Here is a 27140-nt window from a genome sequence, read left to right on the forward strand (position 1 = left end):
AGCCAGTAATGGACTGTAACACACACATTTTATATTTCTCATTAGGACAGAGTTTAGACACAGACAAGAGAGACACAGACAGGTGGCTGGTGGCATAATGTTGTGTGAAAATCACAGCAGCAGGTCTGTCTACACTTAAAAGTACAAAAATAAATCACACAAAAAATAAGAACTGAGTGAAGGAAGGAGATAATAGCACAATTCTGAGTACAACACATTTGTCATCCCTGGATTAATGGTACGTTTTCCAAGCCATTATCTTTTGCCAGCCACTCGGTGTCCTAATCTACACAGGAAGCCTGTCCGGCACTAGTGCAGCTGTAAGCAAGCGAATCGGACCTGCCAGCTACTGTTAATCGTGCCTATCAAAACCGGGTGTTCCCTGTGGCGGAATATACAGTCGGACCACTCACACGCACAAGCCTCTGCATTCATTAAAACAGCTTTTAGATTTTCAAAAATAGGCTACTGATGATGAATCCTACCACTTGTCAGTCAGTGACAGATGAAGAGGAATGGATAGTGTGTGTATGAGACGTTAGGAAGATGTAACACAACATAGGCTACTAGAATTGACATTATCAGAGAAATTACATTTAATTGATTTAAAACATTGTGATGGTTTCCCATGTCTCATTATCTGACAAAGACCACACTGAAACACCTCATGTCAGAAATAAAAGGCATTTCAAACACTATGAAGAGTGCCTTGCTTCTCCTTCTGATTCCCATTCTAGACTTCTAAACCAAAGACCACAGTTTCAGATCTACTGTTGTTTTGATATCCTGCAGTATATTCACAAAACACTCCACAACACCCTTCTCTTCTAGCCTACATTCGATCACAACAACCTTATTAAGACTCAAGAGTGGTTTGGATGATGTAGTGTCTCACACAGACGGGTGAGAGGAGGACAGAGGATGAATGTATTATCCTTACAGTCAACTACACAGAGAGACAACAATTAAGCCCTCCAGTCATATTGGTTTAGATTAGTCAGGGTAATAGCAAGCAAAGACAGAACGCAGACTGCAGCTGCAGGGACAAAATACAACGCGTTTGTGGCACCACTGTTAAGTAGCTTTCTATCTAGTAGCTGTTAATTCACGTCAGGATACACAGTATGTTGTAGCTAGACCCGCCACCATCATAGCTAACGTTACCCCATATAAATACATTAGAGACCCACATAGGCTACACACACATTTGATATTGTGATTATTAGTATGATTTTACATGCTTGATTGGAGAATGTGTCTATACAAAAAGATACTTACCTTCTCCACGTTTTCCACTGTGAAGTCGAGGGCGTCTGGCGTGGTTGCTATTCTCCCCGATGTCTCCATGTTAGCCCAACCGGCCGGTCTGTCAATAAATGACAGACGCGCTTCTTTAGCTAGCTAGCTAGCTGTCTGTCTGTCTCTCAAGCTAGCTAGCTACAGAATGCGGTACTAGTCAATTGTCCACGATTTGGATGGCTGGCTATTCTGTGTTAGCTTCCGTAGCAAATCCCTGTTAGCAAGCTGACAGACCGGCCTCAGTGAGCCCCGATTCTTCTGTATGTCTGGGGGTCACAATTTATGGCTTGATGACATTAGCTAGTTAGCATCTCGATACCCTATTGGAAAATGTGTAAAAACAACCTAGCTAGCTAAACCTGTCCTTAGCTGACGATATAAGTCATTAACATCCAAACATGCGATAGCATAAGAAATTGGTGGTAGCTATTTGTTGCTAGATATCCAGTATATAGTCGCGGTGTCTTTGCTACGACGCTGGTATAAATTATCTTCTTCTTCTTCTATAGTTATGGCGGTCCGCAAAAACATTTGAAAGGTGTATGCTGCCACCTACTGTGCAATCCATATTCCGTGGTGATGGTTTAAAAAGATCTTTGGTGATACAAAATTGAGAAAAAGGAAAAATTACCCTGGCAACTAATAGCCCTCATTTAAAAAAAACACTACCACCATTCCACTATTTAATCCTACACCAGGCCAACGGCCTGGGAGGACAGAACACTACCACTCAACACTCTTTGGAACTCTTCTACTGTAAAACCTCAAAATCCCAAGTACTTCTCTGCCACTGCCACTGCCACCACAACCTCTATTTTCTGTGACTTATGTTCCATTTCAGTAGTACAGTTGACAACCATAGCTATGAATGCGAAGCAACCCACCTTACTGAATCACATTATTATTCATATCACTCTCTATTGGCCTCTGCCTACTGACAGGGATCCTCTCAGGATCTCACCCTGTACCGATCTCCCTCTACTACTCTCTTCACTGCCTCAGCATACAATACATTCTGTACTACTCTGATCCTGGCAACCTTAACCTGCCTTTCTCTCACCGGACACCTCTGATCTCCAGCACCATGGGCTAACAGCTAACACACCAGTTGCTGTGCTTGGGTAAAATCACTGGGGAAGCCAAGCCAGGGGGGAACGGCCATATTACAACCTATGTGTTGTGATAATTGCATTGTTTGCTCTTTAACCTGTTAGTTCATATGCCTTGCCACCATGATATATAGGCCTAAAGGCTGAGACAATAAGAAGACACAGTGGCAGCATAAATTCCACCACACCTTTGTTTCATCACAAAACCGGAGAGCAACATCTGTCTGGTGGAGTCCACAAAGCATATTGCATGTAACAAACAGTTACATGACCTACAGAATAGTCAAGGAAGTTAATGTTTCCGATATTTTCGGACTACTAAACAACTATTGATGTAGAGCCCCGAGAGTTACCACAAGTCACAAAGAAAACAGGAGCTGACTCCACTATTCCAGCACCATTTCAACTTCAATATTTCATCACCATCAAATCACCTATGCTTAGTCTAATACAGTGACAACTAAAATGTTCCTAAAACAATTTAGTCCAATCCATCCATGTAAGTTAAATATCATGTGACTGTCCATAGTACTAATTTCTGTGTGTGTAAGTAGAAAAAACATGTTGACTCACACTACTTGTAGAGAAATGCCAATGCCATTCATGTTGCCGAAACGGTCTATGACTGTCATACAAAACACGCTTTTATTTTTTGTTGTCCTAGCCTACCTGGCTAAAATGCTTAGTCGCTAGCCTAACTTCCTTTTCAGGGCCAACGATTAGCCAGCTAGTTAACATTAGCCTTCTACATCTAGCTACATATTGAACTTCCATCCTCAGGCCAGGGGCACAATGTATGAATTTATGGTTGGATCAGAATCGCCGTTATAATCATTGACCAGTACAGAGAATGAAGTAAAACCACATGTCCAAATCCCTATCTCCATTCATGGCTAATTTAGGAAAGGAACCATTTTAGCTAGCTAGCCACCGGAGGACAAAAACACAACGTACTGTTTGTTGCAAGTTACAATAGTAGAATACTGAAGGTGCAATTTCAAATTGTTATTGTGCATCAGCAATTAGCCAATGTCAGCTAACATTTTTTAGATTAAGTTATTTTAGCGACCAGCTATCTAAACGTGTTATCATGGTCGAATTACTGGCTGGAGGTCCCCATTGATTTTATTAGTCAGTCCCACTCAGATATCATTTTAAAAACTGCAAACATGTCTCCCCTTTTCCTTTACTTTCACCCTATGGCAAAATGTGTAGAATTGCAGAAAATGTGCTGTAAAACGTTACAAAAAAAATTATGGGTGCACATACCGGCAGGCAACTGTGACACTTCATGAGTTGAATTTTTTTGTGGCCCTGTCGGCTGATATAGCCATCTGCTATATCATTTTCCCATGTGGATGGCTGAACGAACCAGAGGTAATTTATATCTGGCAATTCAACCTATCCGACGTTGCTTGCATTTGGCAAGCCGAGAGGTTGATGGGGTTCTTAGTCTATTTGTTCTCGTCGCTTTGTAGACTGGTTTACAGTGCAACATTGCCTCTTTGGGGCTGTTTGAAAACATTGCATACATTTTTATTACAGTAAAACGCTCTGCTATGTCATCGCAAAAATTATGGATGTACTGACAAGATACATGTCTCTCCGCCCTAACAATGCGAGGCACGGCAGGCTGTCTTGCGCCCACATATGCTTTATTTGGATTGGTGGATACATCTCATTATTGTAATACTATATTGAATATTCGATGAGGGTTGTTAACGTCATCCACCTGTATTCAATGGAGAGAGATGCTATGCTGGCCTCATAGTATGAATATGCATACCATATCGAGAAAACTCTGATACAGACTTTTTTTCTCCAAAGTTGCCGGGATGTCACGTGTCCTATTAACGTCAGTACACTCGAAACAACTTAAGCATTACGAATCTTCTATTGGATCAAATAAACCTCACGTAGCAAATAAGCCATTCATTTTTTGGTTGACCAAATTCGACACTCTCTCACTGACCTTCATGCAAAAACTCCTTGCTCCTTTCAACGAAAAACTGCCACCTGCTGGAGGGATATATATATATATATACTACCATTCAAAAGTGTGGGGTCACTTAACAATGTCCTTGTTTTTGAAGGAAAATCACATTTTTTGTCCATTAAAATAACATCAAATTGACCAGAAATACAGTGTAGACATTGTTAACATTGTAAATGACTATTGTAGCTGGAAACGGCAGATTTTTAATGGAATATCTACAGTATATCACAAAAGTGAGTACACCCCTCACATTTTTGTAAATATTTGAGTATATCTTTTCATGTGACAACACTGAAGAAATGACACTTTGCTACAATGTAAAGTAGTGAGTGTACAGCTTGTTTAACAGTGTAAATTTGCTGTCCCCTCAAAATAACTCAACACACAGCCATTAATGTCTAAACCGCTGGCAACAAAAGTGAGTACACCCCTAAGTGAAAATGTCCAAATTGGGCCCATTTAGCCATTTTCCCTCCCTGGTGTCATGTGACTCGTTAGTGTTACAAGGTCTCAGGTGTGAATGGGAAGCAGGTGTGTTAAATGTGGTGTCATCGCTCTCACTCTCCCTCGTACTGACTGGTCACTGGAAGTTCAACATGGCACCTCATGGCAAAGAACTCTATGAGGATCTGAAAAAAAGAATTGTTGCTCTACATAAAGATGGCCTGGGCTATAAAGAAGATTGACAAGACCCTGAAACTGAGCTGCAGCACGGTGGCCAAGACCATACAGCGGTTTAACTGGACAGGTTCCACTCAGAACAGGCCTCACCATGGTCGACCAAAGAAGTTGAGTGCACGTGCTCAGCGTCATATCCAGAGGTTGTCTTTGGGAAATAGAAGTATGAGTGCTGCCAGCATTGCTGCAGAGTTTGAAGGGGTGGGGGGTCAGCCTGTCAGTGCTCAGACCATACGCCGTACACTGCATCAAATTGGTCTGAATGGCTGTCGTCCCAGAAGGAAGCCTCTTCTAAAGATGAGGCACAAGAAAGCCCGCAAACAGTTTGCTGAAGACAAGCAGACTAAGGACATGGATTACTGGAACCACCTGTGGTCTGATGAGACCAAGATAAACTTATTTGGTTCAGATGGTGTCAAGCGTGTGTGGCGGCAACCAGGTGAGGAGTACAAAGACAAGTGTGTCTTGCCTACAGTCAAGCATGGTGGTGGGAGTGTCATGGTCTGGGGCTGCATGAGTGCTGCCGGCACTGGGGAGCTACAGTTCATTGAGGGAACCATGAATGCCAACGTACTGTGACATACTGAAGCAGAGCATGATCCCCTCCCTTCGGAGACTGGGCCGCAGGGCAGTATTCCAACATGATAACGACCCCAAACACACCTCCAAGATGACCACTGCCTTGCTAAAGAAGCTGAGGGTAAAGGTGATGGACTGGCCAAGCATGTCTCCAGACCTAAACCCTATTGAGCATCTGTGGGGCATCCTCAAACGGAAGGTGGAGAAGTGCAAGGTCTCTAACATCCACCAGCTCTGTGATGTCGTCATGGAGGATTGGAAGAGGACTCCAGTGGCAACCTGTGAAGCTCTGGTGAACTCCATGCCCAAGAGGGTTAAGGCATTGCTGGAAAATGATGGTGGCCACACAAAATATTGACACTTTGGGCCCAATTTGGACATTTTCACTTATGGGTGTACTCACTTTTGTTGCCAGCGGTTTAGACATTAGTGGCTGTGTGTTGAGTTATTTTGAGGGAAATGCAAATTTACACTGTTATACAAGCTGTACACTCACTACTTTACATTGTAGCAAAGTGTCATTTCTTCAGTGTTGTCACATGAAAAGATATACTCAAATATTTACAAAAATGTGAGGGGTGTACTCACTTTTGTGATATACTGTACATAGGCGTACAGAGGCCCATTTATCAGCAACCAACACTCCTGTGTTCCAATGGCATGTTGTGTTAGCTAATCCAAGTTTATCATTTTAAAAGGCTAATTGATCATTAGAAAACCATTTTGCAATTATGTTAGCACAGCTGAAAACTGTAGTTCTGATTAAAGAAGCAATAAAACTGTACTTCTTTAGACTAGTTGAATATCTGGAGCATCAGCATTTGTGGGCTGGATTACAGGCTCAAAATGGCCAGAAACAAAGTACTTTCTTGTGAAACTCGTCAGTCTATTCTTGTTCTGAGAAATTAAGGCTATTCCATGAGAGAAATTGCCAAGAAACTGAAGATCTCGTACAACACTGTGTACTACTCCCTTCACAGAACAGCGTAAACAGGCACTAACCAGAATAGAAAGAGGAGTGGGACGCCCCGGTCCACAACTGAGCAAAAGGACATTAGTGTCTAGTTTGAGAAACAGAAGCCTCACAAGTCCTCAACTAGCAGATACATTAAATAGTACACGCAAAACACCAGTCTCAACGTCAACAGTGAAGAGGCAACTCTGGGATGCTGGCCTTCAAGGCAGAGTTGCAAAGAAAAAGCCATATCTCAGACTGGCCAATAAAAATAAAAGATTAAGATGGGCAAAAGAACAGACACTACGTGGTCATCCCTACTACCTCTGATCTGGCGGACTCACTACACAAAAATGCATAGTTTGTAAATGAGTTGGAGTGTACCCCTGGCTATCTGTCCATTTTAAAAACAAGAAAAGGGTGCCATCTGCTTTGCTTAACAAATATAAGGAATTTGAAATTATTTATACTTTTAAGTATATTTTAGCATTTACATTTACTTTTGATACTTACAGTGCCTTGCGAAAGTATTCGGCCCCCTTGAACTTTGCGAACTTTTGCCACATTTCAGGCTTCAAACATAAAGATATAAAACTGTATTTTTTTGTGAAGAATCAACAACAAGTGGGACACAATCATGAAGTGGAACGACATTTATTGGATATTTCAAACTTTTTTAACAAATCAAAAACTGAAAAATTGGGCGTGCAAAATGATTCAGCCCCCTTAAGTTAATACTTGTAGCGCCACCTTTTGCTGTGATTACAGCTGTAAGTCGCTTGGGGTATGTCTCTATCAGTTTTGCACATCGAGAGACTGACATTTTTTGCCATTCCTCCTTGCAAAACAGCTCGAGCTCAGTGAGGTTGGATGGAGAGCATTTGTGAACAGCAGTTTTCAGTTCTTTCCACAGATTCTCGATTGGATTCAGGTCTGGACTTTGACTTGGCCATTCTAACACCTGGATATGTTTATTTTTGAACCATTCCATTGTAGATTTTGCTTTATGTTTTGGATCATTGTCTTGTTGGAAGACAAATCTCCGTCCCAGTCTCAGGTCTTTTGCAGACTCCATCAGGTTTTCTTCCAGAATGGTCCTGTATTTGGCTCCATCCATCTTCCCATCAATTTTAACCATCTTCCCTGTCCCTGCTGAAGAAAAGCAGGCCCAAACCATAATGCTGCCACCACCATGTTTGACAGTGGGGATGGTGTATTCAGGGTGATGAGCTGTGTTGCTTTTACGCCAAACATAACGTTTTGCATTGTTGCCAAAAAGTTCAATTTTGGTTTCATCTGACCAGAGCACCTTCTTCCACATGTTTGGTGTGTCTCCCAGGTGGCTTGTGGCAAACTTTAAATGACACTTTTTATGGATATCTTTAAGAAATTACTTTCTTCTTGCCACTCTTCCATAAAGGCCAGATTTGTGCAATATACGACTGATTGTTGTCCTATGGACAGAGTCTCCCACCTCAGCTGTAGATCTCTGCAGTTCATCCAGAGTGATTATGGGCCTCTTGGCTGCATCTCTGATCAGTCTTCTCCTTGTATGAGCTGAAAGTTGAGGGACGGCCAGGTCTTGGTAGATTTGCAGTGGTCTGATACTCCTTCCATTTCAATATTATCGCTTGCACAGTGCTCCTTGGGATGTTTAAAGCTTGGGAAATCTTTTTGTATCCAAATCCGGCTTTAAACTTCTTCACAACAGTATCTCGGACCTGCCTGTTGTGTTCCTTGTTCTTCATGATGCTCTCTGCGCTTTTGACGGACCTCTGAGACTATCACAGTGCAGGTGCATTTATACGGAGACTTGATTACACACAGGTGGATTGTATTTATCATCATTAGTCATTTAGGTCAACATTGGATCATTCAGAGATCCTCACTGAACTTCTGGAGAGAGTTTGCTGCACTGAAAGTAAAGGGGCTGAATAATTTTGCACGCCCAATTTTTCAGTTTTTGATTTGTTAAAAAAGTTTGAAATATCCAATAAATGTCGTTCCACTTCATGATTGTGTCCCACTTGTTGTTGATTCTTCACAAAAAAATACAGTTTTATATCTTTATGTTTGAAGCCTGAAATGTGGAAAAAGGTCGCAAAGTTCAAGGGGGCCGAATACTTTCGCAAGGCACTGTAAGTATATTTAGAACCATGTACTTGTTTTAGTATTTTACTGGGTGACTTTCACTTTTACTTGAGTAACATTCTATTAAGGTATATGTACTTTTTCTCAAGTAGGACAATTGGGTACTTTTTCCACCACTGGTCTTTGTTGCACTGGACTGTCAGTTGACTAACTGTAGCCCGTCTGTTGCTTTGCACAATTTGTCAACCTCCTTTGTCCTCTTTCATCAATGACCCATTTTCAACCACTGGCCTGTCGTTAGCTAGATGTCCTTTGGGTGGTGAACCATTCCTAATACGCACAGGAAACTGTTGAGCATGAAAAATCCAGCAGCTTTGCAGTTCTTGGTACACTCAAACCGGTGCGCCTGGCACCTACTACCATACCCCATTCAAAGGCACTTAAATATTTTGTCTTGCCCATTCACCCTCTGAATGGCAAGCATACACAATCCATGTCTCAATTGTCTCAAGGCTTAAAAATCCTTCTTTAACCGGTCTCCTCCCCTTCATCTACACCGATTGAAGGGAATTTAACAGGTGATAAACAAGGGTTCACCTAGTCAGTCTATGTCAGGTGTTCATAAATGTTTTTCCAAATATATATTGTATTTTTTTCCTGTAATTTCTCTTATTCTGTAGATTGTTAGAATATTGTGCAGAAGATAAATGCTTCTCTGCCATGCTTCTCCTCATTTCATATAACTCTGCAATAGCATATAAGGGGTGCACTCAATATTGTACAAATCATATGTCCCCTATTTCTGTCACAGACTATGATAAATCTGCTGTATTCGTTATTATAATTTCAGGGCATCTCTGTCTCTCTGCCCCTCCCTGCTTCTCCTCCCTCCCGTCTCTCTGAATAGCCACCACTAGTCCCCATGTTTCATGAGCTGAAATAAAAAATCCCAATAAATGTTCTATATGCACACAAATCTTATTTCTCTCAAATGTTTTGCACAGATTTGTTTATATCCCTGTTAGTGAGCATTTCTCCTTTGCCAAGATAATCCATCCACCCGACAGATGTGGCATATCAAGAAGATGATTAAACAGCATGATCATTACACAGCTGCACCTTGTGCTGGGGGACAATAAAAGGCCACTTTAAAACGTGCAGTTTTGTCACACAACACAATGCCACAGATGCCTCAAGTTTTTTTGAGGGAGCGTGCAAAAGGCATGCTAACTGCAGGAATGTCCACCAGAGCTGTTGCCAGAGACTTGAATGTTAATTTCCTCTACCATAAACTGCCGCCAACATAATTTTAGAGAATTTGACAGTACGTCCAACCGGCCTCACAACCACAGACCACGTGAAACCACGCCAGCCCAGAACCTCCACATCCAGCTTTTTCACCTGTGGGATCATCTGAGGGGGTGCTAAGGAGTATTTTTGTCTGGGGTGCAGCCATGGGTGGGCCTGACTCTCCAGTGGGTGGGCCTGGATGCCAAGTGGGTGGGCCTATGCCCAAACAAGCCCAACCATGGCCGCATATATTAGGGCCTAATTTATTTATTTAAATTGACTGATTTCCTTATATGAACTGTAACTCAGTAAAATCTTTTAAATTGTTGCATGTTGCATTTACATTTTTGTTCAGTATACCTTTATAGTTTTTATTTCACAGCATGGGGTGTATTTCATTGTTCATTGTATTTCACTGTACACTGTAATTACATCTGCAGCCATGTACATGTGACTATTAAATGTCTAATCTAATCCATCACGCCCCTTCTATTGGCACTGGTAGTACGCGCCGTACTGGCACTGGCGATTACATCCTTTCTGACCAAAGACTAATAGTATAGGGACCATTCTAGACAATGTGAGGGCAGATAAGCATGTGAAAGACAGGCACAAAGGTTTCCACTAGTTACCACAGCCACAAAGCTTTATCATAAATTAATGAAACTAAAACATTGGCTTTTGAGGTTTTGATTTTCAGGTTAGAGTTAGGCATAAGGTAAGTGTGGTCAAGGTTAAGGTTGGGCTCTCCCCTGATCGGCCATGCATGCAGTTATTTATAGTTGAGAGGGCCACAAAGAACTAACAGATCTCTGTTGCTATCAGGAACAGAAGAGCGAACAGAGGAGACGGCGAACAGCCTTTTAATAGTTACTGGCGAGAGCGATAGAAACCAAAATCCACGTCGTGGTCTGTGCTCTAGTGACACTTAACTTGAGTTGGAATGTAAAAGGTGAGAAGCTCTGTGATTTTCACTTCTGTGCTTTCTGTGACAGTTTAAGAGTTTGTTATAATACATATAGACAGAATACATTTTAGTCCTCTCAGATCCATTTTGGCGTTTGTTACATCATGTTCCTGTGTATTGGAGAGGAATTGGACTGGAGACTGCATGACCGGAGACTGCATGGATCAACTGTGCCCTGTTTGAATATCAAAGTCTGTGTGATTTATTTACGGTATGTCGATGTCTATGTGTGTGCATCAGTTTCTAATTAGCTTTTACAGTTCTGCCTTTAGCAATTATTTAAATTTGTTTATTACTCCTCTTCTCTCTAATCCCGACTGGTCTTATATTCGTTCTCTGTTAGTTTGTAGGTCTGCACTGCCTCTCATTCTCTGTCTTACAGGCATAGTAAAGACTTAGGAGCGTGTGAGAGATGCAGGTTATGACACTGTTAATAAGTGGTATAGGCTTACCACGATAATTTTAACTACTTCTGAATCCGTTATCTCTATTAATCCATCATTTTTATTAAGTGTTTCTAAGCAAGCACTTCAAAGTCTACATCCGTTGTATGTGAAAAATACAATTGTATTTTATTTTATGGAGCAATAACAGTCACTAAAAGGCTGTCTTGTTGGTCTGCTGAAATTAACAGAGATGTTATTCACAGACAGTTCAGCATAGATGCTAGTTCACACACACACAGTCATCTTCTGAGGACAAACATGGGGTGTGGTAGGGTTGGACCCTGGTTACCATGGTGTTGTTCTATCTGTATGGTGCAGATGAAGGAAATGAGGGATGGAAGCTGCCTTTGTCCAGTGTTCCTCTGCCCCCTCCTGCAGAAGGGACCTACCTGATTAAACTAATCAAGAGCAAATAGGTGTGCTGGGCTGGAACTAAAATGTAAAGAAACTGTGAAGAATCAACAACAAGTGGGACACAATCATGAAGTGGAACGACATTTATTGGATATTTCAAACTTTTTTAACAAATCAAAAACTGAAAAATTGGGCGTGCAAAATTATTCAGCCCCCTTACTTTCAGTGCAGCAAACTCTCTCCAGAAGTTCAGTGAGGATCTCTGAATGATCCAATGTTGACCTAAATGACTAATGATGATAAATACAATCCACCTGTGTGTAATCAAGTCTCCGTATAAATGCACCTGCACTGTGATAGTCTCAGAGGTCCGTTAAAAGCGCAGAGAGCATCATGAAGAACAAGGAACACAACAGGCAGGTCCGAGATACTGTTGTGAAGAAGTTTAAAGCCAGATTTGGATATAAAAAGATTTCCCAAGCTTTAAACATCCCAAGGAGCACTGTGCAAGCGATAATATTGAAATGGAAGGAGTATCAGACCACTGCAAATCTACCAAGACCTGGCCGTCCCTCTAAACTTTCAGCTCATACAAGGAGAAGACTGATCAGAGATGCAGCCAAGAGGCCCATGATCACTCTGGATGAACTGCAGAGATCTACAGCTGAGGTGGGAGACTCTGTCCATAGGACAACAATCAGTCGTATATTGCACAAATCTGGCCTTTATGGAAGAGTGGCAAGAAGAAAGCCATTTCTTAAAGATATCCATAAAAAGTGTCGTTTAAAGTTTGCCACAAGCCACCTGGGAGACACACCAAACATGTGGAAGAAGGTGCTCTGGTCAGATGAAACCAAAATTGAACTTTTTGGCAACAATGCAAAACGTTATGTTTGGCGTAAAAGCAACACAGCTGAACACACCATCCCCACTGTCAAACATGGTGGTGGCAGCATCATGGTTTGGGCCTGCTTTTCTTCAGCAGGGACAGGGAAGATGGTTAAAATTGATGGGAAGATGGATGGAGCCAAATACAGGACCATTCTGGAAGAAAACCTGATGGAGTCTGCAAAAGACCTGAGACTGGGACGGAGATTTGTCTTCCAACAAGACAATGATCCAAAACATAAAGCAAAATCTACAATGGAATGGTTCAAAAATAAACATATCCAGGTGAATGGCCAAGTCAAAGTCCAGACCTGAATCCAATCGAGAATCTGTGGAAAGAACTGAAAACTGCTGTTCACAAATGCTCTCCATCCAACCTCACTGAGCTCGAGCTGTTTTGCAAGGAGGAATGGGAAAAAATGTCAGTCTCTCGATGTGCAAAACTGATAGAGACATACCCCAAGCGACTTACAGCTGTAATCGCAGCAAAAGGTGGCGCTACAAAGTATTAACTTAAGGGGGCTGAATAATTTTGCACGCCCAATTTTTCAGTTTTTGATTTGTTAAAAAAGTTTGAAATATCCAATAAATGTCGTTCCACTTCATGATTGTGTCCCACTTGTTGTTGATTCTTCACAAAAAAATACAGTTTTATATCTTTATGTTTGAAGCCTGAAATGTGGCAAAAGGTCGCAAAGTTCAAGGGGGCCGAATACTTTCGCAAGGCACTGTATCGTTTCCTCAAACCAGAAAGGGAAGATGCAGGCCATCTGGGTGTGTTCATAGTTCCTAAATAGTTCCTAGACATAGTTCCTAGACCGTAAGGTTCCCTACATACGTGTGTCTGCCATGGCTCCAAGATGTCAAGCATGCTTTCTAACCAAAGCATAGCAAATTCAGGCCCAAACCAGAGCCTCTGGTTGCAAGGCAAGCACTGTCTCCTATTGTACCAAGGATTGCTACAGTGTTGTGTGTCCAACATCCATGCTCTCTCTCTCTCTCTCTCTCTCTCTGTGTGTGTATGTGTTCAGCAGGAGAGGGACTGAGAAGGCTTAGGAACAATCAGTTATTTATGTCGCTGCTGCACTCTTGTCTAGCTGTCGCCACCTCTCGCTCTCGACTCTCCTCTCATGCTTCTCTCTTTCACTCACATCTCTGCCTCTATCATCTTTCTCACTCACCCATCCTTCTTTTAGCCATCTTACATTCTCTCTCTTTCTCTTTCTCAGCTCTATTTAGCAGAGTGTATAGTCTACAGTCGCTAAGTAAGAACAGGAAAGCACAGTTTGACATTTGAAAATGTTTTATTGCGGGACAATGCTGTCAAGTTCTTCAAGTTGGAATTCAAATGAACAAGGAAATAGCAGAGTCACAGGGTGGTGTTTGCTGCTGGTACATGAGTGTGGAAACGCAGTTGAATGGCAAAGCCTGCAGTGGGCTGCATATGCTGTCAACAGGTCACTAAAGTGATACTGTCACTGAGGTGACATCCAGTCAATCTATAGCAGGGCTTCTTAAACCTTTTCAGCCTGGGATCCAAGCTAAAATGAGAAATTCTTTGTTTTCCTGGGACCCAAGCTTAGGAAAATATGCAACTATACGTAAATATCGATACATTTCATTGCCCTTATGCCAAAAAAAAATGCAATATAGACAAAAGCAAATAACAATGAAATACCCATAAATATATTTTAATGTTTATTTTTCCTCATTAAAACACTGATTGATCACATCACACAGATGTAGACCAGAAAACACACACATACACACAGTCCTAATGAGAGGTGTGTGGCTGGTTGAAGTTTTCAACCTGCATGTCTATTCTCTGATCAGTTTTTGACAGTGCAACACTGAGGTCATGCTCAGCATTGACACTGTTTCTGTACTTGAGAACCCTGACTTGCATAGATAGGTATGTGGTGCCAAACTGGATCAGAACATCTACTGCTTTCTCAGTCAAGCAGGAGGCAACTTCCTGCTGCAGATGAGCAACCCAGAACTGTGTGAGTATTTGCCTCAAAAAGCATCTTGCTTCAATCAGTTTATTCCAGTTCAGAATTTAAAAAAAGCATTACTTGTAACAGCAACAGTTACAACCTAGACTGGTTTTCAACAATAATTTCTACTGTAACATGTACAGTAGACCTGATCACTTTTCATCTTCATCTGTACCGTTTCTTTGGGTTGCACTATCAGTAGCTAGTTAGCTTGCTTTGGCTAACGTTAGCTATAAACTGTGTAACTACAATGCCAAGGGATTGTTTGAAAGAGAAACTCACATTTAACGTTGCTACTATGAGATAGTATTCCCTTATTTCTGCTTATCATCTGTTATAAAATGAAAACAATGACTTGCTAGTTGACTTACTTTTTGACTTACTTTTCCACTTTCGAAGCACTGTTTCCTGAAGCATTCTGCCCTGTTCTGACAGAACTCTCAGGGTGTACGGTCATGTTGTGCCTGGATGTTTGATCAGGACGTGTCGTTTTATAAATGTGTTCGTTTTGAGAGACTTATTACTAAGCACTTCCCCACACAAAACACATTGTGGGCGCTCCTCATTATTTCTCAAAGTTTTTAAGAAAGATACAAAAAATCATCACTGTATTTGCGTTTCATGACAATTGAGCTCAGTCAGAACTTGTGATTAGAGTCCATTTGATGATAGCTTGAACCACAGCCCTGCAGCGTGTGGGTCGCGGAGTGATTGTTCTTAACTGACTTGCCTAGTTAAATAAAGGTTAAAAAAAATAATAATAATAATAATTATAGCATGCATTAACTTGTGTGGCAATTGTGAGACAGAACGGCAGAGCCATGACAAGTCAGTTGACTCCTTGAACCCAGGTGTTTTCAGGTGTATTTTTGAGACCACACGTGAAGGAGATTACAGGCTACAAAGGCATTATGACGACCAAGCAATTTTTAAGGGTACATCAGGCACGATCCAAAACAAACTATTGGATTGTATGTATGAAGCATACAGAGAAGCTATAGCTAAGGTGTGTGACTCATTTTGCGTCTGTACAGGCAGACGAGACTACTGACGTCTCCTGTAAATCACAGATGGTAATAGTGCTGCGCTACAATGTTACCAGACAACAGTGTGTGTGAGTTTTTTGTTGAGGTGAAAGACAAAACTGGTGTCGGCCTCTCCAACACCATCAACAAGTTCTAGTGCCACTGAATGTCAAGGTGATGCTGGTTGCTCAAAACTACGACAGGACAGCGGTGATGAGTGGTAATGTACGTGGTGTCCAAACGCTACTGAACGATTCCTTTCCAACCACCCGCAGAACTCCAGTGTGCTACCAAGCTATGGCCTGTGGGCAACCAGGAGATGTTGAAAAGTGAGCTGTTCACTGTCTACTGGCATCCTGAGCTGCACACTGGAAACACAGCACTTTCTTTATTGAAATCACTCTACAATAACAACCTGCAGGAAGCGTTGTCTGAGACAGTCTCTCTTCTCAAAATCAACATCACCACTCCGATGACAACCGGCGAGTCAGAGAGAAACTTTTCCACCCTTAAAAGGATAAAAACCTTCATACGCAATTCCATGGGCCAGAAAAGGTTAAATGCATTGGCCATGTTATCAATCCAAGAGGACTTCATCCAGAGAATGCCAGACTTTGATGTCAAAATAATTGAGCGAACTTTGTGTTCAATTGAGCATAGCACAACTATGGTGAGTCCATAAATATGTCTAGTATGCTGCTGCATAAGTGATGTAATATGACAGATGTATACTGTAGCTAAGAAAGTAATACTAAGTGTATGTTGTGTAGAAAGCAGTTGGTAGCCCATATGCCTCACCCTAAGAATATGGTCCCTTTCCCCCCTTAGAACTTAGCCTAGTGTTCTGACTTGGTGGTGCACATGTGGCCTATAGCCTGTTTTAGAGAAATCACATCTTCAAATATTGTAATAGCTTTCATTGTCTACTTATGTACCCTACTGTTCAGACTTGGTTGTACACATCTAGCCAATAGCCAGTTTAAGAAATATCTTTGAATATTGTAACAGATTTCATTGTCTGCTTACCTGCCCCCATTGTAAGAGCTTTCATTGTCTGCTTATTAATATTGTCCCCCTGTTAATATAGCCTACTGTTCGGACTTGATATACAGGGAGAATACTGTAAGAACAGCCCACGTTCTGAATTATGTCGCTGTCCATTTCAAAACTGCTGAACAAATAGGCATATAGCCTACTGTTCGGACTTGGTTGTGCACATCTAGCCTATAGCAAGTTTTAGAGAAATGTAATAATCTAATATTGTAACAGCTTTCATTGCCTGCTCACCTGCCCCCATTTTAAGAGCTTTCATTGTCTGCTTATGTTCCCCTGTTAATTGAGCCTACTGTTCGGAATTGGTTGTGCACATCTAGCCTATAGCCAGTTTTAGAGAAATGTAATAATTTAATATTGTAACAGTTTTCATTGCCTTCTTACCTGCCCCCTTTATTTATTCTATGATTCTGACTTGGTGTACAGGGAGAAAACTGTAAGAACGGCCCATGTTCTGAATTATGTCACTGTCCATATCAAAAGTGCTGAACAAATAGGTGGCATATAGGCTACATCCATCTCAGCTCGCTCATGTCTTAATCAAACCGCTTATCATCAAATATATGCCATAGTTTGTACATCTGCATTGTTATATTGCTTATATAAGTCTATCTCATTAGTGTCTTGTTCATAATTTTAGGCAACGTTAGAATTATGCATTTAATTGTTTTTCTTAGTTTGTGTGTTATAATTAGCTCTGATTTCTCCACAAGGAGGGTGGTAAGTTACCCAACATCATGATATTATAGTATCCCCTCCTCGTAACCATGTTTTCCTGTGACAGTCAATTCCAAATCAAATATTTTTATTCAACAAAAAGTTCAGTAATAGACCCATGTAATTCCAGTTCATATTGCGATTGTTGTTTTGTTTGCGCAATGCGCTGTCAGTGAATCTGTATATTATCTATAAAAGTGGATCCTTGTGATTGTATTGTTCCTTTTTAGACCACACGGGCCTAATAAAATACTTCAAATGGTAGAGAGTGAAATGACAGTCATGAAGGTAAGACAATTTAGAACATTTCAAGAACTTTAAAAGTTTCTTAAAATGCAGTCGCAAAAACCATCAAGTGTTATGATTAAACTGGCTCTCATGAGGACCGCCACAGGAAAGGAAGACGCAGTTACCTCTGCTGCAAAGGATAATTTCAGTAGCGTTAACTGCCCCTCAGATTGCAGCCCAAATAATTGCTTCACAGAGTTCAAGTAACAGACACATCTCAACATCAGCTGTTCAGAGGAGACTGCGTGAATCAGGTCTTCTTGGTCAAAATGCTGCAAAGAAACCACTACTAAAGGACACCAATAAGAATGAGACTTGCTTGGGCCAAGAAACATGAGCAATGGACATTAGAACAGTGGAAATCTGTCCTTTGGTCTGATTAATCCAAATTTGAGATGTTTTGGTCTTTGTGAGACGCAGAGTAGATGAACAGATGTTCCCACCGTGAAGCATGGCGGAGGAGGTGTGTTTGTGTGGGGGTGCTTTGCTGTTGACACCATCTGATGTATTTAGAATTCAAGGCACACTTAACCAGCATGGTCACCACAGCATTCTGTAGCGATATGCCATCCCATCCTGTTAACGCTTAGTGGGACTATAATTTGTTTTCCCAATGGGACAATGACCCAACACCTCCAGGCGGTGTAAGGGCTATTAGACCAAGAAGGGCTATTAGACCAAGAAGTGATGGAGGGCTGCATCAGATGACCTGTTCTTCACAATCACCCGACCTCAACCCAATTGAGATGGTTTGGGATGAGTTGGACCGCAGAGTGAAAGAAAGGCAGCCAACAAGTGCTCCGCAGTTGTGGGAACTCCTTCAAGACTGTTGGAAAAGCATTCCTGGTGAAGCTGGTTGAGAGAATGCCAAGAGTGTGCAAAGCTGTCAAGGCAAGGGTGGCTACTTTGAAGAATATAAGATTGAAAATATGCTTTGCTTACTACATGATTCCATATGTGTTATTTCATTGTTTTGATGTCTTTTATTATTCTACAATGTAGAAAAGAATAAAAAAAATCAAGAGAAACCCTTGAATGAGTAGGTGTGTCCAAACTTTTGACTGGTAATGTATGTAAATGTAAAATTTCTAAAAACCTGTTTTTGCTTTGTCTTTAGGTAGTATTGTGTGTAGATTGATGAGAAAAAAAATATTTAATCAATTTTAGAAAAAGGCTGTAATATAACAAACAATATGTGGAAAAGTCAAGGGGTCTGAATACTTTCCGAATGCACTGTATGGGGCGGCAGGGTAGTGGTTAGAGCGTTGGACTAGTAACTGGAAGGTTGCGAGTTCAAACCCCCCGACAAGGTCTGTCGTTCTGCCCCTGAACAGGCACCTGCGCTCCCGTAGCAGGCCTTGCGCGCAGACAGACGCTCCTGACACGATGAGCTCCAACTCCAGAAAGGTGTAGAAAAAAATAAAGGCCTTCTCAATCCGAAATCTTTGTACAGGTAAATTTCATAAAACAGAGACTGATATCTAAAAATAATAATTGTTATATACAGCAACCACCTTCACATAAAAAGTATTTGAGCAGCCCCGGACATACCCAGGGTCAGTGCCAGTCTGATGGGAAAGAGGAAGTAACAGGGAGGTCCTGGCCTGGAAGAGAGAGAATCAGGGAAGGAATTTGGACTTTTAGTTATAACAGGAGAATAGGAGTGTTCTTGCTGAAGCAGCATAAGGCAGGGGCAGAACGACACTGTTCCTAGGCCGTCATTGAAAATAAGAATTTGTTCTTAACTGCCTGGTTAAATAAAGGTAAAAAAATAAAAATACATTTTGACACCAACTGTGATTTACTCACTCCTATAAATTTCACATGTTGGTGCTCATGGTTCCTTTTACATGGAAATTACCATATGCATATTAATATTTTCCATGATGGCAGTCCTCCTTTAAAATTCAACTGAATCTTATTATCAGCATGTCCCCCATGTCAATTTTTTTTGCAGACATAGACTTGTGTTGAATAATACATGTTACAACTATTCTCCCTTACCATCTATTTCAGTAGACCATCAATTATCCCTGTCTGCACTTCTTTAAAAATAGAGGAGTCATAGGAAATTATCCTAACTGGTCCTGAAGGGATTTAATGGATCTGTCAGTCTTCTGGAAAACGAGGACCATCTGACATCAGAAATGCATAACTCACAGATGGGTTTATTTCAGAGAATGTGAACATTTTGTTTCATGTCTTTCCTTATACTGCTTCAGCAAGAACACTCCTATTCTCCTGTTATAACTAAAAGTCCAAATTCCTTCCCTGATTCTCTCTCTTCCAGGCCAGGACCTCCCTGTTACTTCCTCTTTCCCATTCAGACTGGCACTGACCCTGGGTATGTCCGGGGCTGCTCAAATACTTTTTATGTGAAGGTGGTTGCTGTATATAACAATTATTATTTTTAGATATCAGTCTCTGTTTTATGAAATTTACCTGTACAAAGATTTCGGATTGAGAAGGCCTTTATTTTTTTCTACACCTTTCTGGAGTTGGAGCTCATCGTGTCAGGAGCGTCTGTCTGCGCGCAAGGCCTGCTACGGGAGCGCAGGTGCGCACTGAAGGCTAGGAGCGGAGAAGTGGTTATCGGATTGGAAAACCTGATGCACCGTGGGCGGTGGGAACATCTACCGTGTTCTACACGACGTCTATTGGTCGTTGCACACCTGTGCTGAAATACCTCTAAACCGGCAATGTGTATATGTTACTGTGTCTGATCTTTACTCCATGCCATCCTGGATTAAATAGGCTGAATTAATTATGTTCGCTTTATGCCCTACAGTTTGCAAACACTCCGACGAGACCATCATGTCGATACCATCAGGAACTTGGTCTCTCTCTCTCTGCAATTACATTTGTACCACTCTCAAACGCAATTGGACCTGCACTTGATGGCATACAACCAAAATCTCAAACTATTGAATTACTTTCTTTCTGTGTCGAAAGACTCGTTTTATTCACAATGGTGCTGGCTCCACCAAGTCCTCAAGCATTGGGCAACTGAGATATTGTTATGCTTTTATTGTTCATCTCTGGTAATGTGCGACCAAATCCTGGGCCAGTAGATACCACGTAATCCCTACCGACTCCCTATGATTTTTAAAACAGAGCAGGTTTTGGCCTCATGCATGTAAATGCCAGAAGTCTATTTCCAAAAATAGACATGATTAGAATATGGCCCGAAACGACAAAATGCAGACGTAGATGTTTTATCAGAAACTTGCCTAAAGAAATCTGTGTCAAATAACTCGATTTCTATTGATGGGTACACGGTTTTTTAGAGCGGATCAGATGAGTAAAGGAGGAGGGGTTGCAAGTTATGTCAAATCTGAGTTTAACACCTCTGAAATTCTCTAGATTACCAAAGCCAAAGATTTGGAATTGCTTGCGGTTAAAGTGAATATGTCTAATGTCTAAGTTACGGTGCGTGAATGAGGACCCAAAAGCGAATTAACGTAAACAGAGCTTCTTTAATAACAAAACAAACGTAGGCTCAGATGGACCGGCAGATTCCGACAGGACAGGACAAGGTTGCAGCAAACATGACGATAGTCTGGTTCAGGCATGAATAACACAAACAAGAATCCGACAAAGACAGAAACAAAAACAGAGAGAGATATAGAGGACTAATCAGAGGGAAAAAGGGAACAGGTGGGAAAAGGGGTGACGAGGTAGTTAGGAGGAGACAAGGAACAGCTGGGGGAAAGAGGGGGAGAAAAGGTAACCTAATAACGACCAGCAGAGGGAGACAGGGTGAAGGGAAAGGACAGAAACAAGACACAACATGACAATACATGACAGTACCCCCCCACTCACCGAGCGCCTCCTGGCGCACTCGAGGAGGAAACCTGGCGGCAACGGAGGAAATCATCGATCAGCGCACGGTCCAGCACGTCCCGAGAGGGAACCCAACTCCTCTCCTCAGGACCGTACCCCTCCCAATCTACTAGGTACTGATGACCTCGGCCCCGAGGACGCATGTCCAAAATCCTACGGACCCTGTAGATGGGTGCGCCCTCGACAAGGATGGGGGGGGGGGGGGGGAAGACGAGCGGGGGCGCGAAGAACGGGCTTGACACAGGAGACATGGAAGACCGGGTGGACGCGACGAAGATATCGCGGAAGAAGAAGTCGAACTGCGACAGGATTAATGATCTGAGAAATACGGAACGGACCAATGAACCACGGGGTCAACTTGCGAGAAGCGGTCTTAAGGGGAAGGTTCTGAGTGGAGAGCCAAACTCTCTGACCGCGACAATATCTAGGACTCCTAGTTCTACGCTTATTAGCAGCCCTCACAGTCTGCGCCCTATAACGGCAAAGTGCAGACCTGACCCTCTTCCAGGTGCGCTCGCAACGTTGGACAAAAGCCTGAGCGGAGGGGACGCTGGACTCGGCGAACTGAGATGAGAACAGCGGAGGCTGGTACCCGAGGCTACTCTGAAAAGGAGATAGCCCGGTCGCAGACGAAGGAAGCGAGTTGTGGGCGTATTCTGCCCAGGGGAGCTGTTCTGACCAAGACGCAGGGTTGCGAAAAGAAAGACTGCGTAAGATGCGACCAATAGTCTGATTGGCCCGTTCTGCTTGACCGTTAGACTGGGGGTGAAAGCCGGAAGAGAGACTGACGGAAGCCCCAATCAAACGGCAAAACTCCCTCCAAAATTGAGACGTGAATTGCGGACCTCTGTCCGAAACGACGTCTGACGGAAGGCCATGAATTCTGAAAACATTCTCGATGATGATTTGTGCCGTCTCTTTAGCAGAAGGAAGCTTAGCAAGGGGAATAAAATGAGCCGCCTTAGAGAACCTGTCGACAACCGTAAGAATAACAGTCTTCCCCACTGACGAAGGCAGTCCGGTGACAAAATCTAAGGCGATGTGAGACCACGGTCGAGAGGGAACGGGAAGCGGCCTGAGACGGCCGGCAGGAGGGGAGTTACCGGACTTAGTCTGCGCGCAGACCGAACAAGCAGCCACGAAGCGACGCGTGTCATGCTCCCGGGTGGGCCACCAAAAACGCTGGCGAATGGAAGCAAGCGTACCCCGAACGCCAGGGTGGCCGGCTAACTTGGCAGAGTGAGCCCACTGAAGAACGGCCAGACGAGTAGGAACGGGAACGAAAAGAAGGTTCCTGGGACAAGCGCGCGGCGACGGAGTTTGAGTGAGTGCTTGCTTTACCTGCCTCTCAATTCCCCAGACAGTCAACCCGACAACACGCCCCTCAGGGAGAATCCCCTCGGGGTCAGTGGAGGCTACTGAAGAACTGAAGAGACGAGATAAAGCATCAGGCTTGGTGTTCTTAGAGCCCGGACGATAAGAAATCACGAACTCGAAACGAGCGAAAAACAGCGCCCAGCGCGCCTGACGCGCATTAAGTCGTTTGGCAGAACGGATGTACTCAAGGTTCCTATGGTCAGTCCAAACGACAAAAGGAACGGTCGCCCCCTCCAACCACTGTCGCCATTCGCCTAGGGCTAAGCGGATGGCGAGCAGTTCGCGGTTTCCCACATCATAGTTACGTTCCGACGACGACAGGCGATGAGAAAAATACGCGCAAGGGTGGACCTTGTCGTCAGAGAGGGAGCGCTGAGAAAGAATGGCTCCCACGCCCACCTCTGACGCGTCAACCTCGACAACGAACTGTCTAGTGACGTCAGGTGTAACAAGGATAGGTGCGGATGTAAAACGATTCTTGAGGAGATCAAAAGCTCCCTGGGCGGAAACGGACCACTTAAAGCACGTCTTGACAGAAGTAAGGGCTGTGAGAGGGGCTGCCACCTGACCGAAATTACGGATGAAACGACGATAGAAGTTCGCGAAGCCGAGAAAGCGCTGCAGCTCGACGCGTGACCTAGGGACGGGCCAATCAATGACAGCTTGGACCTTAGCGGGATCCATCTTAATGCCTTCAGCGGAAATAACAGAACCGAGAAATGTGACGGAGGAGGCATGAAAAGAGCACTTCTCAGCCTTCACAAAAAGACAATTCTCTAAAAGGCGCTGGAGGACACGTCGAACGTGCTGAACATGAATCTGGAGTGACGGTGAAAAAATCAGGATATCGTCAAGGTAAACGAAAACAAAGATGTTCAGCATGTCTCTCAGGACATCATTGACTAATGCCTGAAAGACAGCTGGAGCGTTAGCGAGGCCGAAAGGAAGAACCCGGTATTCAAAGTGCCCTAACGGAGTGTTAAACGCCGTCTTCCACTCGTCCCCCTCCCTGATGCGCACGAGATGGTAAGCGTTACGAAGGTCCAACTTAGTGAAAAACCTGGCTCCCTGCAGGATCTCGAAGGCTGAAGACATAAGAGGAAGCGGATAACGATTCTTCACTGTTATGTCATTCAGCCCTCGATAATCTATGCAGGGGCGCAGGGACCCGTCCTTCTTCTTAACAAAAAAAAACCCCGCTCCGGCGGGAGAGGAGGAGGGGACTATGGTACCGGCGGCAAGAGCTACAGACAAATAATCTTCGAGAGCCTTACGTTCGGGAGCCGACAGAGAGTATAGTCTACCCCGGGGGGGAGTGGTTCCCGGAAGGAGATCAATACTACAATCATACGACCGGTGTGGAGGAAGAGAGGTGGCCCTGGACCGACTGAACACCGTGCGCAGATCGTGATATTCCTCCGGCACCCCTGTCAAATCACCAGGCTCCTCCTGTGAAGAAGAGACAGAGGAAACAGGAGGGATAGCAGACATTAAACATTTCACATGACAAGAGACGTTCCAGGAGAGGATAGAATTACTAGACCAATTAATGGAAGGATTATGACAAACTAGCCAGGGATGGCCCAAAACAACAGGTGTAAAAGGTGAACGAAAAATTAAAAAAGAAATGGTTTCGCTATGATTACCAGAAACAGTGAGGGTTAAAGGTAGCGTCTCACGCTGAATCCTGGGGAGAGGACTACCATCCAGGGCGAACAAGGCCGTGGACTCCCTTAACTGTCTGAGAGGAATGTCATGTTCCCGAGCCCAGGTCTCGTCCATAAAACAGCCCTCCGCCCCAGAGTCTATTAAGGCACTGCAGGAAGCTGACGAACCGGTCCAGCGTAGATGGACCGACAAGGTAGTGCAGGATCTTGAAGGAGAGACAGGAGTAGTAGCGCTCACCAGTAGCCCTCCGCTTACTGATGAGCTCTGGCTTTTACTGGACATGAAGTGACAAAATGACCAGCAGAACCACAATAGAGACAGAGGCGGTTGGTGATTCTCCGTTCCCTCTCCTTAGTCGAGATGCGGATACCTCCCAGCTGCATAGGCTCAGCACCCGAGCCAGCAGAGGAAGATGGTAGTGATGCGGAGAGGGGGGCAACGGAGAACGCGAGCTCCTTTCCACGAGCTCGGTGACGAAGATCAACCCGTCGCTCAATGCGAATAGCGAGTTCAATCAAGGAATCCACGCTGGAAGGAACCTCCCGGGAGAGAATCTCATCCTTTACCTCTGCGCGGAGACCCTCCAGAAAACGAGCGAGCAAAGCCGGCTCGTTCCAGCCACTGGAGGCAGCAAGAGTGCGAAACTCAATAGAGTAGTCTGTTATGGATCGATTACCTTGACATAGGGAAGACAGGACCCTGGAAGCCTCCTCCCCAAAAACAGATCGATCAAAAACCCGTATCATCTCCTCCTTAAAGTCCTGATACTGGTTAGTACACTCAGCCCTTGCCTCCCAGATTGCCGTGCCCCACTCACGAGCCCGTCCAGTAAGGAGAGATATGACGTAGGCGACACGAGCAGTGCTCCTGGAGTAAGTGTTGGGCTGGAGAGAAAACACAATATCACACTGGGTGAGGAACGAGCGGCATTCAGTGGGCTCCCCAGAGTAACACGGCGGGTTATTGATTCTGGGCTCCGGAGATTCGAAAGCCCTGGAAGTGGCCGGTGGATCGAGGCGGAGATGGTGAACCTGTTCTGTGAGGTTGGAGACTTGGGTGGCCAGGGTCTCAACGGCATGTCGAGCAGCAGACAATTCCTGCTCGTGTCTGCCTAGCATCGCTCCCTGGATCTCGACGGCTGAGTGGAGAGGATCCGAAGTCGCTGGGTCCATTCTTGGTCGGATTCTTCTGTTACGGTGCGTGAATGAGGACCCAAAAGCGAATTAACGTAAACAGAGCTTCTTTAATAACAAAACAAACGTAGGCTCAGATGGACCGGCAGATTCCGACAGGACAGGACAAGGTTGCAGCAAACATGACGATAGTCTGGTTCAGGCATGAATAACACAAACAAGAATCCGACAAAGACAGAAACAAAAACAGAGAGAGATATAGAGGACTAATCAGAGGGAAAAAGGGAACAGGTGGGAAAAGGGGTGACGAGGTAGTTAGGAGGAGACAAGGAACAGCTGGGGGAAAGAGGGGGAGAAAAGGTAACCTAATAACGACCAGCAGAGGGAGACAGGGTGAAGGGAAAGGACAGAAACAAGACACAACATGACAATACATGACAAGGACTCCCACATCACTGTAGTCGGCTGCTACAGACCGCCCTCGGCCTCGGGATAAGCACTTAACTCTCTTTCTGATGTCCTACACAAGCTAAATTAATTGTTTTAGGAGATTTGAACTGGGACATGCTTACATCTGTATCGGACTCTTTTGAAGAACTATGTGACTCGACTCTGAATCTCGCTCAATTAATTAATGCGCCTACAAGACCGAATCACAGAGCACCTAACAAATCAACGCCATTGGACATTATTCTAACGAATACCCCTCACAAATACACATCGACTGGGATATTCTGTAATGATGTCAGTGATCACTGTGCAATTGCTTGTGTTAGAAATACAAAAATGACCAAAGCCAAACACCGTTATATTTTAATTAAAGACATTTTAGACAGTTTGATGAGCAAGCGTTCTTACATGATCTGTACCATAATATTGACAGAGTAAATCTGATTCCCGATGTTGACACTGCCTGGGACTATTTTCATATTACATTTGTGTGATAAGCATGCCCCTATGAAGAAATGTTGAATCAGTGGAAGGGACAATCCCTGGTTTTCAGATAACTTGGCAGAATTTATTAGAAGAATAAATATCTCTTGGGCTCAAGCTAGACAATGCTCCTGTTGACTGGGCCTCGGTCAGGGCGCTAAGAAACAAATGCACAAGATTGATCAGGAAGTCCAAATCAGATGACTATTTAAATGCAGTCACAGAGAACCTAAACAACCCTACCAAGTTCTGGAAGCTAATCAAATCAGTGTCAGGTTCTAATGTATCCTCTGGCCTTCCTGGCCATTTAATGATGGATTCTAATGAAGTGAAGGATAAAGCCGATATTGTCAGGGTTTTTAACAAGCACTTCATATCTGCTGGTTCAGTTTTTGATCATGGTGGTGCCTAGGCCTCTAATGTAAGCTCTGTTACTGTCAACTATGATATAGGC

The 27140-nt window shown here is 43.5% G+C and overlaps 1 protein-coding gene across 5 annotated transcripts in view; it reads right to left on the bottom strand.

Moving 5' to 3' along the window:
- LOC110521606 (importin-13) overlaps nt 1-4398 on the bottom strand; it is a 54774-nt gene extending 50376 nt beyond the window's left edge. The window contains exons 1-2 of one of the 5 annotated variants that reach the window (XM_036968622.1): nt 3678-3793; nt 1279-1366 (exon numbers count right to left, since the gene is read on the bottom strand). In XM_036968622.1, coding sequence (XP_036824517.1) covers nt 1279-1347 — 69 coding nt within the window. In that variant the 5' untranslated portion in view covers nt 1348-1366; nt 3678-3793. Of the gene's footprint in view, nt 1-1278; nt 2451-3677; nt 3830-4380 lie in introns of those variants that run through there. The other 4 variants (XR_005040861.1, XM_036968624.1, XM_036968623.1 and 1 more) reach the window with 4 other exon arrangements.
- Nucleotides 4399-27140: the final 22742 nt, after the last annotated feature.

Source organism: Oncorhynchus mykiss, chromosome 30, assembly GCF_013265735.2.
Source record: "Oncorhynchus mykiss isolate Arlee chromosome 30, USDA_OmykA_1.1, whole genome shotgun sequence".
Taxonomy (NCBI): Eukaryota; Metazoa; Chordata; class Actinopteri; order Salmoniformes; family Salmonidae; genus Oncorhynchus; species Oncorhynchus mykiss.